We start from the raw sequence: 15,796 nt of genomic DNA on the forward strand, positions 1-15,796 counted from the left end.
TGGGGAGCTGCGCGCCGGGGCGCTGCGGCAGAGCCGCTCGCCGAGGGGAGCGAGGGCTCGGCAGCGGGATGAGCCCAGGGCCAGTGAAGGCGCTGCGGGCGCTGGGCGTCAGGATCTTGGGGAAATGAGCGAAGTTAGGCAGGCGTTCGAAAAACAGGGAAGGCGGACTGCGTTTTCCAGGAAAACGCGCTCCGACCTGTGCGAGGTGAGACGCATCCTGGTGCGGAGCCAAGAGATGTTCGCAGCAGGCTGTTACGCCACAGGCAGCACGCAGGAAAACCCTAAAGCGTGGTGATGGGACGATGCAGAATAATCAGAATAAGGTTTCTGGGAAGCCATAGACAGTTTTTCGTTAGTAGTAAACAGTAACTAGAGTAGGACAAGCGTTTTCTAAACTTTGCTTATGTCCACCTCCAAAAGCCACGATAGAGAATGAAAATACCTCACAGGCTTTGTGCCTGGCTTCATTTCAAGAATAAAACGTATCTGAAGTAGCGCACTGCTAGCCAAACTATCTTTGAGCAAAAAGACCTATCAAGCATCTTATGCTATATGATGATCAGGAACTTCTTCAATGTTATTTCATTATTTTACAATTTTATTATTATTATTTTCACCATCATTACTGCTATGTTCATGCAGTGGTGATTAAGGTACCTGGGTAGCATTACAGAAATAATCGCTGTTGACTCAAAATAACAATGGCCATTGGTGGCAGTAAGTGGAGTTTCTCTTGTACTTGAGGGGGCAGGGAGGGGAGAGAACAGTGACAAAACTGAGTGTTTAAGCCTCCTGCAGTTAAGGTCTAGTATTTTATTTTATTCTTTCCTTGGTTTTTTTCTTTCTTTCTTTCCCTCCACAATTTTCCACTTCCATTTTTTCTTAAACATTGTCAAAGGGAAAAACAGGTGGTTTTTAGTCCGTTGGATGATTGTTCTTACAGCTTTGATCCAACAAGCTATTTAGACACATGTTAACCTTTTATCCCATGATAAGTTTGTGCAATTGCAAAGAGCTTCTGTTGCTTCCAGTGGGAGAGTTCACATGCGCTGAGCTAGGCACTGGCGTGCGGGCCATGATCAGGCACATCCAAACAGTTTCTGCCATTCCCTGGCTATTTGATCCACTGCAGGCCAGTGTGAGCTACTGCTGGCTCCTGTGAATTGCTTCGCCTTCTTATATGTGAGGCGAGCCACAGAACAAAGTACAGGATGCCATGGGATCAGGTCTGGACCAGTTCCTCTCCTGAATAAAAATTGAAACACATCATGCTGACAAAAATCTAAATTCATTACAAGTTTAACTCCAGCCTTTCCTCATTTAGCAAAGTCTCTACAACCCACTGTGGTATAGAAAGTTTTTTTCATTTCTAACAGACTGGCTGCAGCTTCCTCTTTGGGATTAGAGTGATTTCGAAGGATCATAAAATAACCAACTTGTTAGAGAACAGCTGATGCATCCTCATATGAATTTATGACAGAAGTTTAATTTGCTGTGCTGCACATGTAATTTATTACTCCTGCAAGAACTACTGCAATGGATCTGTCTTAGATACTACTTTTTGTTGTTGTTGCTTATTCTTCTTTTTCTTTACGTTTTTAACTTGGAGAAGTAAATGCAAAAGTTAACTGAAGATGTTCACCTTAATATCATTCCTTTCCAGACTCTACTGAACCTGAGGATATGCCTTTGGAAAGCACTGAAATGACACAGGATCAGCTGCTGAACTATCAGTTGATGTTTCCCATAGGCCAGGACAAATCCATCCCCTGGAATGCCATCACTGCATATGAAAACATGAAAGCAAAGAGAATATCTGAACTCAAGAAATGGAAAGAGCAGGTGGATTTTCTTTGCAAACCTTTCAGAGACCATTCCAGTAGATGCTATTGATTCAGAATACGAAATTAAAATGGACGTGAAATTCTAGCAGTAACACTGGGATGTCAGTATTTTGGGTAGCCAGCAAACAGACTTTTGGAATGCTTTCATCAGATGCTTGAGGAACAGGCAAAATGGCAGGAATGATAAAAACAGTTGTGCATCAGATATGTCCTATACAGACTCCATGCAGAGGCTGAATATTTCCCTGCATTTACTATCAGATTATAACATGGGCCCTTAATTTCCAGGAGCCCATATTAAAATCTTGGACTTGTTTAGTTAAAAAAATAAAATGTATTTGTCTCTGGTCCAGTGCTCAGTGAAATAAAAGGGAGACTTTACACACAGTTATTGATGAAACACCAATGCAAACTAAAACGTGTTTCTTTCTGATCACAAGGAAAAGCTATTAAGGAGATGCATCTAAAAAGACAGAAAGCTCAGCAATTAAAGTAAGCTTTTACCTTCGACACTGCAAAATCGCAGTGAGTAATGGGGGTGTGGGGCCTTTGCAGGCAGGTCCATGTTCCACTTGAGGGCACCAGAGAACCACAGTTAGACCAGACCCAGGCAGCCAGCACACCCGCAGCACGGAGCTAGATTAGAATTGGGCACCACAGAAGCCCAATTTTGTAATGGTCACAGACAAAATGAAGAAAAAAAAAAAAAAGGGCAAAAACCTACTAACCACCACCCCACCCTAGGAAGCCTCATTCCACACCCAGAACAGGACTTAATCACTGATTTAGTTTGAACTATTATACACAAGTGCTGTTAGCTCCAGTTCTGATTTTTAGGTTTCTGCTTTTCTCAACCAGAGCCACAGATAAGCCTGTTGACTTGAATAGGACCACTTATGTGAGGGGCTGACACGGGGAGATTTTGCAAAAGCAGAGGATATGATTATTTTTCACTCTAAAGTAAAAATATTTGTTCCGTCACTTCTCCTCCCCTTTCACTAATACACAGCAATTGTGACTTTGAAAAAGGGAGCGAGCAAATTGTGAAAATAGCAAATATTGCAAACAGTTCTTCATCCCCAGTTCTAGGCACTTTGGGTTAGGGTCTCAGAGCCACAGGGGTGCTCTCTATTCTGCTTTGGCGACAGCTCTGTCCTGTACAAAAGATAACAAACATTCAGATGTTTGTTCTTGCACCGTCTATATATGTCATGCACCTATTCTCCATACATCAACAGAGCGCAGGGCCATGGCAACCCAGAAAACGTGGCTAGTCTCACGTACACCAGCCTCCTAATGTGCACCTCCCCATAATAGGAGAGATTGTAACCTCTGAGCAGTAATGTGTTTACTTAGTACAGGTTAAATTTCCTTGTGTGGCAATTTAAGGACTTAAATCCTCATGTTTCTGAGGACAGAAAATACCTCAAAGAATAAAAACAAAGGCCTAAATGCAACACCAGATTTTTCTGGCTGTGCTCCTACTGAAACAAGTAAAAACTACATGCAAAGCAGCCTGGTGCAGATTTTTTATGACTAATAAGTATTTTCAGCTTTTTGCTAGCTTTATACTGATCACTTTTTGTTTAGCTGGTTTCCTTGTGATTTTGGTATTGACAACCTTTGCATGGTATTCCTTCAGGGACCCTGTCAGAAGGAGCTCTACAGAGCCCTGTATAAATTGGTGAAGGCACAGCAGAGAAGCGGAGGGGAGATTTACAAATTCTACTTGCCCAACTGCAACAAGAATGGACTTTACCACAGCAAACAGGTACGTGCCTTTTGCCCTGTCTGCTCACAGCAGCACTGCGACTAGCCTGGCACAGCCAACCCTTTCATAGCCCTCTGCTCCCAAACTCACAAGTTTGCAGCTGCTGGAAAAGCAGGTTGTGAAAACATGGATACTTAGTAGTGGGAGCAGATGGTTTGTCCTTCTCTTAAAAGTGAGCCGCATGCTGTGGGCTGACAGCAATGGAGGCAGGAGTCTTTTCCATTCACAGAACAGGTGCACGCAAGGCCTTCTCCAAAATCTTTTAACCCTGTCTGTTCCCAGGCCAAATCAAGCTCCATGTACCTAATTTGTTAGCATATTCCTAGTTGACATTAATTCCTAATATCCACCATACTGCCTGCAAAGCCTATTTAATATGTAATAATCACTATGGAGAAAGGAGGCTCTCAGCTCCCAGGCAGTGAAAAACTCACACAGGCCGTGAAAAAACTCTCTGGAGCAAAATTAGCCTTCTGAAAGTAGAACAAAAATACTGACTTGTGCTGCCTATGGATTATGTTATATGCTCATTTCCGCTGTAGCCTCCAAAAAAGCCATTGCAAGTTACACTGAGAGTAATCTGCAAACCTAACTAAAGCTCCAAACCTCAAGCCACACCCTTGTAACCACAGGTCATGCACACAAATTTAGTAGGTCTGCATAAATCTGTGTCACCGAGACTCCTTGTTTTTGGGCATGGCACCACTGTGTGACTCACAAACATTGTGACCTGGGATCTAATCAGGCACAAACAGAAATCTGTTTAGCCCCCCTCCCCAAGAAAAAACCCACCCTATTTGCCTCCTTGCATGAAGAGCCAGACCATCCAGTCCTTGCTCTCGCCCTACCAGCTCATATATTCTGCCTTCCTTCAGTTTCTCACACTGGAAGACATTGCTGTTTTATACTGCTGTTTACCAAGGAGGGAGCAAACTGTTTTAAATCTAAAGTTGCTGTTGTGGTAGCTGAGCTTGGGTCATGGCTCCCTAACCAAGTGTGTTGGTCAGAGGCTCTGTCAGAGCAGGGACCACCGCATTCAAAACAAGCCTGTGCATGGCAGGTCCCCACCTTCTGATCCTAGTTCTGTCCAACACCTCTACTTGCAGTATCTCACAGGTAACCTTCTGCTTACAGTTACTTATTGCGGGTTTTGTTTTGCTAATAATATTCTAGTGCGAAACATCACTGGATGGAGAGTCTGCTGGATGCTGGTGTGTCTACCCAAAAAATGGAAGAAGAATTCCTGGATCTCCAGAAATGAAAGGAGACCCCGAATGCCAACAGTATCTCAACTCACAAGAATAAAACTAAACACATTAATTCACACCAAGTTTTCTGTGGGGCCTGATCTAGTCAGGAGACATTTCTGTCAGGAGCCGTTTCAGTAAGGTAGTTTTGTGCACCTGATTTTCAGCATATGATTAACCCCATAAAGTAGCTTTTTTACTGCACTGGGATTACTCAGACGCTCCAGTGACAGATATGAGCAACTGCAAGATCAAGTCCTACAATCTTGTATATTTCGTTTGTATAATATTATAGATACCGTCATATGTAAAGCTGTTGAATTATTTATTTCACAGTACATGTATTTTTGTCTCTGTGTGTTGTTACTAATTTATATCCTCAAACACTTCATAACTTTATATGTAAATACTTAATATTATTGCTCTTAAATGTATGCATCTTATGTTGGAGGAATGTTGCTACTTAAAACTTCAAATGGTATAACTCTATTGGGAAAAATGGCTTGTAAACTTGCATTTTTGTACTATGTATTTATAGATGTAAAACTGAATTTTAAAAAATGGCTTTCAGTAGAGAACATGCTTAGAAACTTATTTAAAACCTGTTTTGTTTATATATCATGTTGCTTTTGCACCTCTGTTTCAATGTCAAGCTGTTTCTTAAAAAAGAAAGTCTAAACTTTGGTTATATACTGAAGCTCCTGATGGGACAGTATTTGTTTCTATTTTCCAAACATATGCACCGGATAAATGGCAAAACACAACAGGATATTCTGTGCCACCTTTGACAGGTGTAAGTTGTTCACATGTTGACATTGTCATGTTATTTAAATGAGCTATTAAATAATGTCTTCTACACTGTCCCGGTCTCCTGCTTTCTGCATGTTCCTGTTCAGCAGTCTGACCTCGGCAGGACAGTACAGCGGTGGGTGGGAGCATGGCGGAAAACACGCCTCTTGCAAATCTGCCTCCTGAACCCCTAGCTCCATTTTCCTGCAATGAGTTTTGTTCTTTTGCTCTCCCTGCCCCGTTCCCCTTCTCCCATCCACTCCAATCCCAGCTCTGTTCTGCAAACCTTTGCCTTGGGCAAAGCAGCAGCCTCCAAGGGAAGTTACTAAAAGGTTTTCTGGGTAGGAAAGCTGGATGCCTTTCTCCGCTCAAAAGCCCAAGGCAGCAGTATTAGTGCATTTAAAAGATAACGCCAAGACCAGAAAGAGCCATTTCCTGCACAGAAAGTCAGAAGTTATAAAAGGGAGGCTGGGGAAAAGCCCAGCCTTACTCTTTTTGCTGAAAGGAGAGAAGAGCGTCCCTTGGCTTGGGATGCGGTCCCCTCCCTCCCCCGCATGTTGCTTCGACTTAGTGGTTGCAGAGAAAAAGAGCGAAAGCAAGTGACTGCCCTCCCGGCTTCAAGCTGGTTTTGTCCATGGAGAAACTGGTGTGGGAGTTAGCAAGTCCCAGAGGTGGAAACAGGCTGCACCAACCCTGCCTGAGAAAACAGCCTGAGAGGAGAGTAATAACATTTTCTAAGAGCCTGGCAGGAGGGAAACTCGGCATAAAATCCTCCTGCCGTTTGTTGGCACAACCTTTGGGTTTTAAATGGGAGCGGGAAGCAGCTTGTAGAAGCTGCAAAGCCAAAGCGTGGAGATCTCTGCTCTCCCTATAAAGGTTCTGTGGCATCACACGTTGTGCTTGCTGAATGTGTTGACTGTATTTGCATGTCCATGTCAGCTGATCCGATTGGGGTCTAATAAACTGCTCCAGATTTAAAGTATGGATATACTACTGAGCTTCTTTGTAAAGTGTTTTGAGATCTTCCCAAGGAAAGCACTGCAAAAGCAGTTGATGACATTGGTATTATAAATAATTAACATCTAATCTCCCTGTAATGAGCTATAATGAGACCTAACTAAAACTGTGTTCACTGTGTCAAAATGCTTGGCAATCATTGTATCAAAATAATGAAGAAGCAGCAGATTTGGGCAGAACCTTAGAGTCCTTTCATGGAGCCTACCAAGCACTGAACAACTGTCATGCAGCATTGCCAAGGGAAAATGGTGAAGAAAGGAGGGGAAATCATATACTCATAGCTACAGCACACACTTAAGAGCACTCTGACTGCTCTCACCCCATTGGCCTTGTGTAAAGGTTGATCTCTAAAGAGCAGAAATTGGTTCTTTTTGTTGGTATCATTATATATATAGGGGAAATATTCATCATGTTAATAATTATTAATAGCACAGTCTATTTGCAGTATAGCAATTCAGTGGACAGCTACTTCCAATGTTTTGCAGGGTGGCAAGTTCCCATCCTAGCTGCAAGAAATTAGAGTTTTTAAACAGGGACAGGGTTTTAGGTGAACTCTTTCTTTTAAATGTTAAGTACCAGAAGCAGAAGTTGCTTCGTACAGCATTCAGGCATGACAGGACAATTTCTTAGAGGGGTTTAGCTGCTTGCCTCCCACTGAAAGCAATAGGGGATGGGTTCCTCCTTATCTGCAATCTGGCCTCTTGTGACATCTTGCCAGGACTCACCAGGACAGACTTCTGCTGAGCTGCTCTGGGATGGGCTGTCTGACTTGGGCCAGACTCTTCCACATACTGGGATTAGGACTAATGCAAGGAGGCAAAGAAAGCAATTTTATCTCCCCTATCACAGTGCTGCCAGGAGCTTGGACTACATTTAGGCCATAGATGCCAGGTGTTGTGATTTGTCCTGATTTTTATGATCAGTCTCAGTAACAGGGTGAAAAATCACAGGTCTGTAATTTTCCTTTGTTTTGGTTATTTTTTTCTGTTTGGTGGGGGGGTGTGGTTTTTTGTTTTTGTTTTTTTCTTTTTTGGCATGTGTCAGATGGCAATCCTGGCTTCAGTGTGTGCCTGCTGCAGTGGTCCCACCTGCGCTGGTGAGCTAAGCCTGGTGGGAATGAGTGGGGAAACAGGGAAGGTGCCACAAGATGCTCTTAGCAGCTCAGGTCACCTGCATGCAGCTGGATGTGTAAAGGGGATGTACTGTTCCTCGTTATTTCAGCTCCCTCCTTTCACACCCTCTTGCACTCCTCCTACCCCACCTAAAAACATTAATTCGTGGGAAGGTCTTAGTTGAGCATCTGTCATGTTTGGTTCATGTTATCTGAGAACCCTACCTACCCAGTTTGTGCTTCTTCCTGCCGAAACCCTTCAGGTTTGCTGCAGCAGGGTTTGTTCCAGCCATGCCTCCTCCTGCCGCTGGCCTACTGCCAGCTGCAAAACGCTCATAGCACAGAAATGAGGTCACTGCCCTCTGCACTTTATTTTCTACCCTCCTTTTCCCTTTAAGCTGTCCAAGACAACCTATAGTCACTGGTATTGGGCTCTGCTCATACTGAGTCAGTTCTGCTCATCACTTTGGGGTACAGCAGAGACACATTTGGAGGTGAGGGGAGAGAAAGAAGGAGAGAAAGAAAATGGGGGTGGAGGCCAGCCAACACTAACAGTGAAAGCTCATCAGCATCTCTCACTTCTCTATCATAAGGACACATGCTTTGCAAACGCAAAACTTAGGCAGGGAACAGCTTTCTACAGACCCAGCCCAAAACGCAATCAGATATTAAGCACATCAAGATTTAGCCTTTTCCTTTCCAAAAACAATATTTGACCTTGCACTTGTTAGTGAGAGTCCTAAACACATCACAAAATAAAAAAAACAAACTGAAAATGCGTAACATATAGCTTTCTTTCCTCAAGGGGAAGAAAAGTGGTATGGAAAAGAATGGCGCATGGCAGAGGCTTCTCACAGGATTTACTGCACTCCTGGAAAGTGCTCAGCTCCCATAGTGTCAGAGGCTACGTGGGAACCCCAACAAAATACTAAAACAGAGCAGGTTTTTTTCTGCAAAGTCAGAACCAAAGATGTTTGTGCTTTACCAGCAGTCTAGCAGCACTGACTTTGCAAAATTAGAAACGTTATTTTTCTACCCACATCACTGCCTTGCTATTGCAGAACACCACCAATGTCTAATCCCTGCCCAACCCATAATAATAATAAATAATAGTACTACTACTACTACTACTACTAAAATAATAAAAAGTATCTGTAAAAAAAAAGATCCGAGTGACTCATTCCAAGCTAGACTCTCAACCCATGCTGCACGTCAAATGGACAAGTCCTATCTCTATCTTTAGACACCACCTTTGAATTGGGCCTACTTTTCCCTGGCTGTCACTTCACTGACAAACCACTAGCCTAAATAGCCTCCCCAGGCTGCACTGATGACAGGTCCCAGTCTTTCTATTTTCTGACACATTTTGTATTTATGGAGCAATTATTTTATGCACTTGTTGTACTTTGCATCGAGAATCAGGCAGGGATTCAGACCGCACAGGAAAGTGGGGTATGAGGATCTTAACAAACACCTAATTGTGTTTAGCACATTTGCCACCTTTAAGACTTGGGTAGATGGTATATTGTGAGTAACAGTAGCAGAGTTGGGGCAAGTGGAGGACTTCTCTTACTGACATGTCACCCTATATTACCTAGTCACGTTTAGGTAAAAGTGGGAGGGGACAAAGAAGGAGAGGATCTGCTGGGAGCACAGCCGGTTAGTTTTGTATTACCAGAAAGTAACAAAAACAACAGCAGTGGAGCAGGAGCCCAGACATACCAGCTCTTGCACTCTGAGTTATGAAAACAGCTCTGACTATAGCTCTGTCAACAAACAAGGGCTTTATTTTATTTTCCCTCCTTTCCTCCTACCTTGAACTACCTCCTCCCCCAGGGTGCAAAGTTCATCTGCAAGTAAGCTACTGCGAGGGCCCAGGGAGAGGGACAACCTCCTGCGGGAGAGACATGGGAGCAAGGGTGCTCGTGGATGTTGAAGTAAGGTCAAATGAACAAATCTAAACTTAGCCCATTCCAGATCGTGGCTGTTTCATTTTGCAAAAGTTTCTGCTTGCCTTGTCAGACTCCATGTTGTATTATCACTTCTGAGCGGCAGCATGAGACAAGGGCACGCAGGGGAAGGCAGGGCTGCACACATGCTTGTCTCCTTGCTGCTTCCTTGCGAACGACGTTTCCCAGCAGGGACAGTGCCTGGCCAGGGGGCACAACTATTCTAGCAGAGCCTCCCTGCTGCAGTTCTGCTGTGCAGAACATGGCACAGGCAGTCTTCCTCCAGCTCGCAGTCTTCTCCAACTGCTGTTAAGCTAACGAAGAGCAGCCCATTTGTGCCTACGCTGAGGTTTTTAATTACATAATTATGCCAGCAGTGACGTGTGATTTTTTTTCTCTCTCACTGACAGTGCTTTGTAGTTCAATGGGCTGATGCGTAGATGCTGAGGTTCCTTGGAAAAGCATCTTAGTGTGTGATGTCTCTGGAGGCCTAGAGCAAATGCTGGCTATATCATCTTCTTTCATATTTTCTTTTTGCCTGCAGCTTCTGTTTATTGCTGCTTTGGCAGCTGAGCCCTCACCATTTAGCCCCAGCAAGGGAATAGAAAAAGAAGAGCCGCAACATGTCGCTGGTAGCAGGGTAATAGCAACTGTGGAAATGTATGGCAGGATCTGAGGGCTGAAGGTTGCATGTGGCACCCCTGTGATAAAGCAATAATCAACTTTTCAAGCTCAGTCAGTTAGGTCTTTTTTACTGGGTGCAAGTTATGTGATACATAGCAGATGTAGGAAACAAGTCTTCACCTTGAATATTCTGTGTGGCATAAGCAGGCAAAAATAGCCTCTGCTTTCCAGTTGCAAGGAGTGAGGAAAACGCACACTCAGCCTGGCTCTCGTAAGCACGTCCCTTCACTACCCCACTTTTGGATGGTCGTACCACACATGGCTGTGGGAAGCAGTCCGTCTCAATGACATTTTCTTCAGCTTCACAGATTTTTCTGGAGGAAATAGCTGCTCTCTGCAGCAATAACTTTGCTGCCTTTCTTTCCATCTCCACTCCTGGAGAGAGCGGTGGGGTGAAATTAGCCATGACAGAGAAAGGCTCTTAAGGAATTTAGATAGGTCAGCAGAAGTGGAAAGCCAGGATACATACTGCAGCAGGACATGCATTCTGCAAGGATAAACTGAGATTTGCAGCATTACCCTTTGCTTCTGCTAATACCTGGTCTCCAGTTTTGTTCAGCTGGAACTTTCAGCCTTGAAGTCATTTGTATTTGTTAATATATGTGCAGGGCAAAAGCAAAGGTTTTTACAATGGAATTTTCTCTAAAGCTGGTGTAATGTAACAGCTGCAAAATCTGAACTGGAAGAAATAATACATAAAATGCTGAGTTTTAAAACCAAAACTTCTTCTGGTGAGCAACATTTGCACTACTTGCCATTTTACCAGGAAATTTCCTTTTTAGCAGAAAAAGATGTAACATCTTCTCAATCAATGCGTTGTATAATGTAGACAATCTCATGCGCTGAAACTCCGGACACCAAGATACCCCATCCTGACAGGTTCATGGGATCACAGGATGGTTAAGGTTGGAAGGGATCTCTGGAGGTCACCCGGTCCAACCCCTTGCTCAAGCAGGGCCACCTAGAACCGGTTGCCCCAGGACCATGTCCAGATGGCTTTTGAATATCTCCAAGGAGGCAGACTCCAAAATCCAATGAAGGTTAAATTTTTTCCAGTTGGAAGAAGATACCCAGGTCCACTGGACATACCAAAACACTTCTCTTCTAATGGCCTTAAACAAAATGAATTTTGCACGCTTGCAGATGAAGGCATTACTGATACTGACCACAAAAAGCTTGCCCTTGGAATACTCTGATACCCTTTTGGATCTTATTTTTGGATTTCTCAGAAAAAAAGAGGGAGTGGTGGAAGAAAAAGGGGTCCTTGCTAATGTAGGAAGCAAGCATATTCTTCTGATAGAAATGAATAGATGTGAAGGGTTCCTAAAGGTGCAGCAGGACCATGTAGAAAACAGCTACCCATATAAACATTTCATTTTGAATACTAATATGCTTTGGCATCCAGGAAAATTGCTCAGCACTTTTCATACTTTAAATATAATTCCTATTGCTAATACGTAAAATCTCTGTGGAGCCATCCTTGCTTACACAGTTTTGGAGAGTGACTAGAGATACCAAAAAATGATTTCCCAAAAGGTTTGTAAAACCATTACTTAAATTTAGGGCTCAGTTCAATAAAGAATTATGCTGTGTTAAGGTTTCTATGGAATTTAGTCATAAAAAGTTCGGACTGTACGAAAAACTAATTAATTCTGTGGTTTTGGTATTCATTGAAGCCTCCTTCCCCTGTGCACAAATAGCTAACATTATGCCCTGAAGGACGTGCATGCCAAAAAGGCGGAAAAGGATATTCTGAGCTCAAAAGACTATAGCACAGTAGGTCTATTAAAAAAGGGAAGTTTCTCAAATAGTTCAAAAGATAATAGAGCTGCCTACAGGCAGTTTTAACTTGCATTCTGGTCAATTATAGGGATTTATGCAACTATTTCTTACACTGGTTAAAATAAATACTTACCACATCAATCTGGGCTACCTATGGTACCCATGTAGCATCTAGGGGTGAAATATGCTCAAAAAGAAATTAGGAACTTTCAGTACATACATTAAGCTCTTGTAGTGCCTTCCCATGCAAATATTTGACATGTAAATAATGTTAGCAGTTACAAAGATTTTTCTGAGACTTCATAATGTTCACCCAGATCACCTGAGATTCTTGAAAGAGCTTGTTAAAAATAAGAAAAAAGCTGACAAATGTTCCTTAAAAAAATAAACCACCTGAGCTGAAGGCAGTGAAGGCACCAAAACAGGAGGTATTTTTCTAATGCATTGGTTCCATTTCTGCCACCAAAACCAAAGTCCTCTACTCACTGCAGCTCTTAGCAGGAAACATTTCTAACCTGTGCATGGAGGAAAATCTTCCCCTGAGCTGATACTGACCCATACATTTGCTTCGTGCTGCCCACATTCTGCTGCTTGGATGTAGCCCACAAATATTGTTTGAATTGCAGCCTGGCTCCTATAGCCATGAGAAAAATCTTTGAATGACAAGTAACTTGTCTATTGAATTGAACCCTTATCTTCATAGAAATAGGAATGTTAAAAAAAAAAAAAAAAGGAAAAAGCCACCACCCTTTCTTTTCATTTTAAAGAGTGACTTTTTTTTTGCGGGGAAATAATGTTATTTTGCATTTCACACCAAGAATGCCAGCTGCCAGGAACAGCAGATAGACAAGGCGAAGTATCCAATACTAGTGCAAGCAACTGTGCTCATAAAAAGTATCTAAAAGGCAACTTCTGAAAAAGGGGAAGCTTCAAATTACAGGTGAGGTGGGTTTGGGGTTCTTTTTTGCTATTTTTAGACACAGTCTTTGTTTCAAAGACATCTGTTGGAAGCAAAATAACCAAACTGACTTGCACAACCACGCGGTTCTTTTTTTTTTTTCCTCTTATGGCTGTATGTTTTCTCTGTTACATACCAAAGACCATTAGTATCACTAAAGGAGCTGAATGCAATTTCTTAAATAATTCATGTGACAGATTGCTTGCTTGAATCAGTTTGAGTTCCTTGAGATGTAGTATTTTTTTAAAAACAGAGTTGGTGCTCTGCACAGATTATTTAGTATCACTTAAGAACTTTACAAGCCAGCTTCTTCTATACTTGTTTTTAATGGTAGGGCAAAATGTAAGAAGTTTAAAAACTTGACAAAATACACCAATCAGAAATACTGCCACAGACCGTTAAAACATTTCTTGCATACTGGCAAAATGTGGCTTGCAAGGCAGCTATCCATCTTTTTTGGTGAGAAGCTGCTTTTCTTTTCAGAAGGCTCACAAGATAGCTATTAAAAAAAAAAAAGTGAGATACTAACTCACTTTCATGAATCCAACCCTTATTTTCCTATCTATGGTTACATGCCCAAATATTGGTGTATATACAACTTTCTTCCCTCTGTGAAATTATTTGAAAGGCACGGGTTTACAACTTTTTTTTTAAAAAAAGGCCCAGCATTTATTTTTTTGCCAACAAATCTTTGCAGGCATGACATTTGCATTAGCAGTAAAAATATTGCAATAAATCTTCACCTCACAAAGCTTTCTGTAACCATCTGTCAGGAAATCTGTATTAGCCTGGAGTAAGCATCACTTCACGTATACTTTTTTCCTTACTCTAAAGTTTAAAAATTTCAGTTTTCATGATAATGTGAACTCATTTCATTAGATAAAAATTAGGAAAATATGACTGCACACAGGGCTGTTCAGCTAGTACATTTCAGAGTTAGGCTTTAAACATCTGATTTATGGTGATCGGCTATCTCGATCCCGGCAAGCTGCATATCCAAACCTTTCCTTTCAGAGTTTCAAGACATTTGCCATTGCTGGCAGGAACAAAGGTGGTTGTAATTCATGGGGTGGGAGAGGAATGGGCTCCTCGGCCCCGCAGTCTCCTTCCATCAGCACAACCACTGGCCTCATCGGCTGGAAACCCACTGCCCCCAGTCTCCATAGAGTTCCCAACCCGACAGGAAATTACAGTGTTGATGGTTTCTTTTTTCTACAGTGACATCAAACATTTATAGTGACACATATAAGAATATATTATATATTTATATAAATATATAAAATATTTATATAAAATATATAAATAAATACATATACAAAATATGGCATTACTTTCCAGAGAGATGTTACATTTCACAGGCCACCTTTCCTTATCCAGATTTCATTGTCATACAGAATTTGTCATGAAGTTCAGTAAACAGTCAAAAAAAAAAAAACCACCGTTGTCAAAGTCTTCCTTATGTAAAAGCATCACATACCAGAACAAAACCAAATCATTTCTCTTTTGATTAAAAAGACATGTAACATCATGGCAGACAGTTGGTTTAAATATTTAAACCCGATGGTTCTTATTATATGCTTAGATACAGGCAAATCATTTCTACCAAAGTCAAAGCAAGCAACAAGTGTGTGTAGCATAAATGAAGCGTGGGGGTCTCAACACCCGGGTCCACGATCCCCCCATCTTGTCGGCTTCGTTTTAAACAGGAGTTCCTCATACAGAGTATGTGCTTTGGTAGAGTGTACCAAGACAACACAGAATAGATACAGCTTTTCAAAATAAATAAGCAAGTAGAAAGGGCGGTACTGTAATGGCAGTTTTTGTCCATGAATATTCTGTATTAGTGTGAGCAGGGAACAGAGGAAATGTAAGCCCTGTTGCACAAACTGAAGCGAAGAACAGACAGAAGAATGCTTTACTGAGAGCTTCAGTGCAACTGTTATCCTTTCCAGTGGCATAATTCAGTGATGGGTACATTAGAAATACCAACAAAATAAAATAATAAAAAAAAAAAGAAAAAGATTATCTTGGTATTTGTAGTTACTTCAAATAACAAAACTTAATCTCTTCTGGAAACACTTCCTTCACTCCACAAATTCATTTCTATTATCTAGAATAGGTCAGTGTGTATGCATATGGATCTATACATATTTGTAAATCATTCCATACCCTTACTTTCTCTTTGCATACAGAAGTATACACTACAATTATTGTGTAGTATTTGGTATTCACAAGTTACATTTAAATAAAGTTTATTAAAAAACAATTATATTAAATACAAACTAACAGAATATTCATAATATATTTTACAGAAAAAATAGCCATGTCTTTATTTTAGAAATACGTTTCTTTAAAAAGTTCTTTGAGATTTTTATAAAACCTTTTACCCGTGAAGATAAGTTTCCCGTCAGACCTGTAAAAAAAGCTTAACTTTTAAATCCTTGTGGGTTTTTTTGATTTTGTTTTTTTTTTCTTTAATACTTTTACAAGCTTACAATCTATAAATTCTTTAAAATAAAAAAACAGTATCTTTCGGGATCAAATTGGTCACAGGCCATTCTTTAAAAAGTCAGTGGAGACTCCCTGAATCCATCCTGAAGCGCCTCTCTCTCTGGGTATCAATAGTGCAGGTTTACGTGGGAAT

The 15,796-nt window shown here is 41.5% G+C and overlaps 1 protein-coding gene across 1 annotated transcript in view; it reads left to right on the forward strand.

Moving 5' to 3' along the window:
• IGFBP1 (insulin-like growth factor binding protein 1) overlaps positions 1-4,920 on the forward strand; it is a 5,421-nt gene extending 501 nt beyond the window's left edge. Inside the window, exons 2-5 of the mRNA XM_009323221.1 lie at positions 8-251; positions 1,664-1,842; positions 3,487-3,615; positions 4,789-4,920. Coding sequence (XP_009321496.1) covers positions 8-251; positions 1,664-1,842; positions 3,487-3,615; positions 4,789-4,920 — 684 coding nt within the window. The remainder of the gene's footprint in view (positions 1-7; positions 252-1,663; positions 1,843-3,486; positions 3,616-4,788) is intronic.
• The last annotated feature ends 10,876 nt before the right edge of the window (positions 4,921-15,796 follow it).

Source organism: Pygoscelis adeliae, unplaced genomic scaffold (genome assembly GCF_000699105.1).
Source record: "Pygoscelis adeliae isolate BGI_AS28 unplaced genomic scaffold, ASM69910v1 Scaffold360, whole genome shotgun sequence".
NCBI classification, from domain to species: domain Eukaryota; kingdom Metazoa; phylum Chordata; class Aves; order Sphenisciformes; family Spheniscidae; genus Pygoscelis; species Pygoscelis adeliae.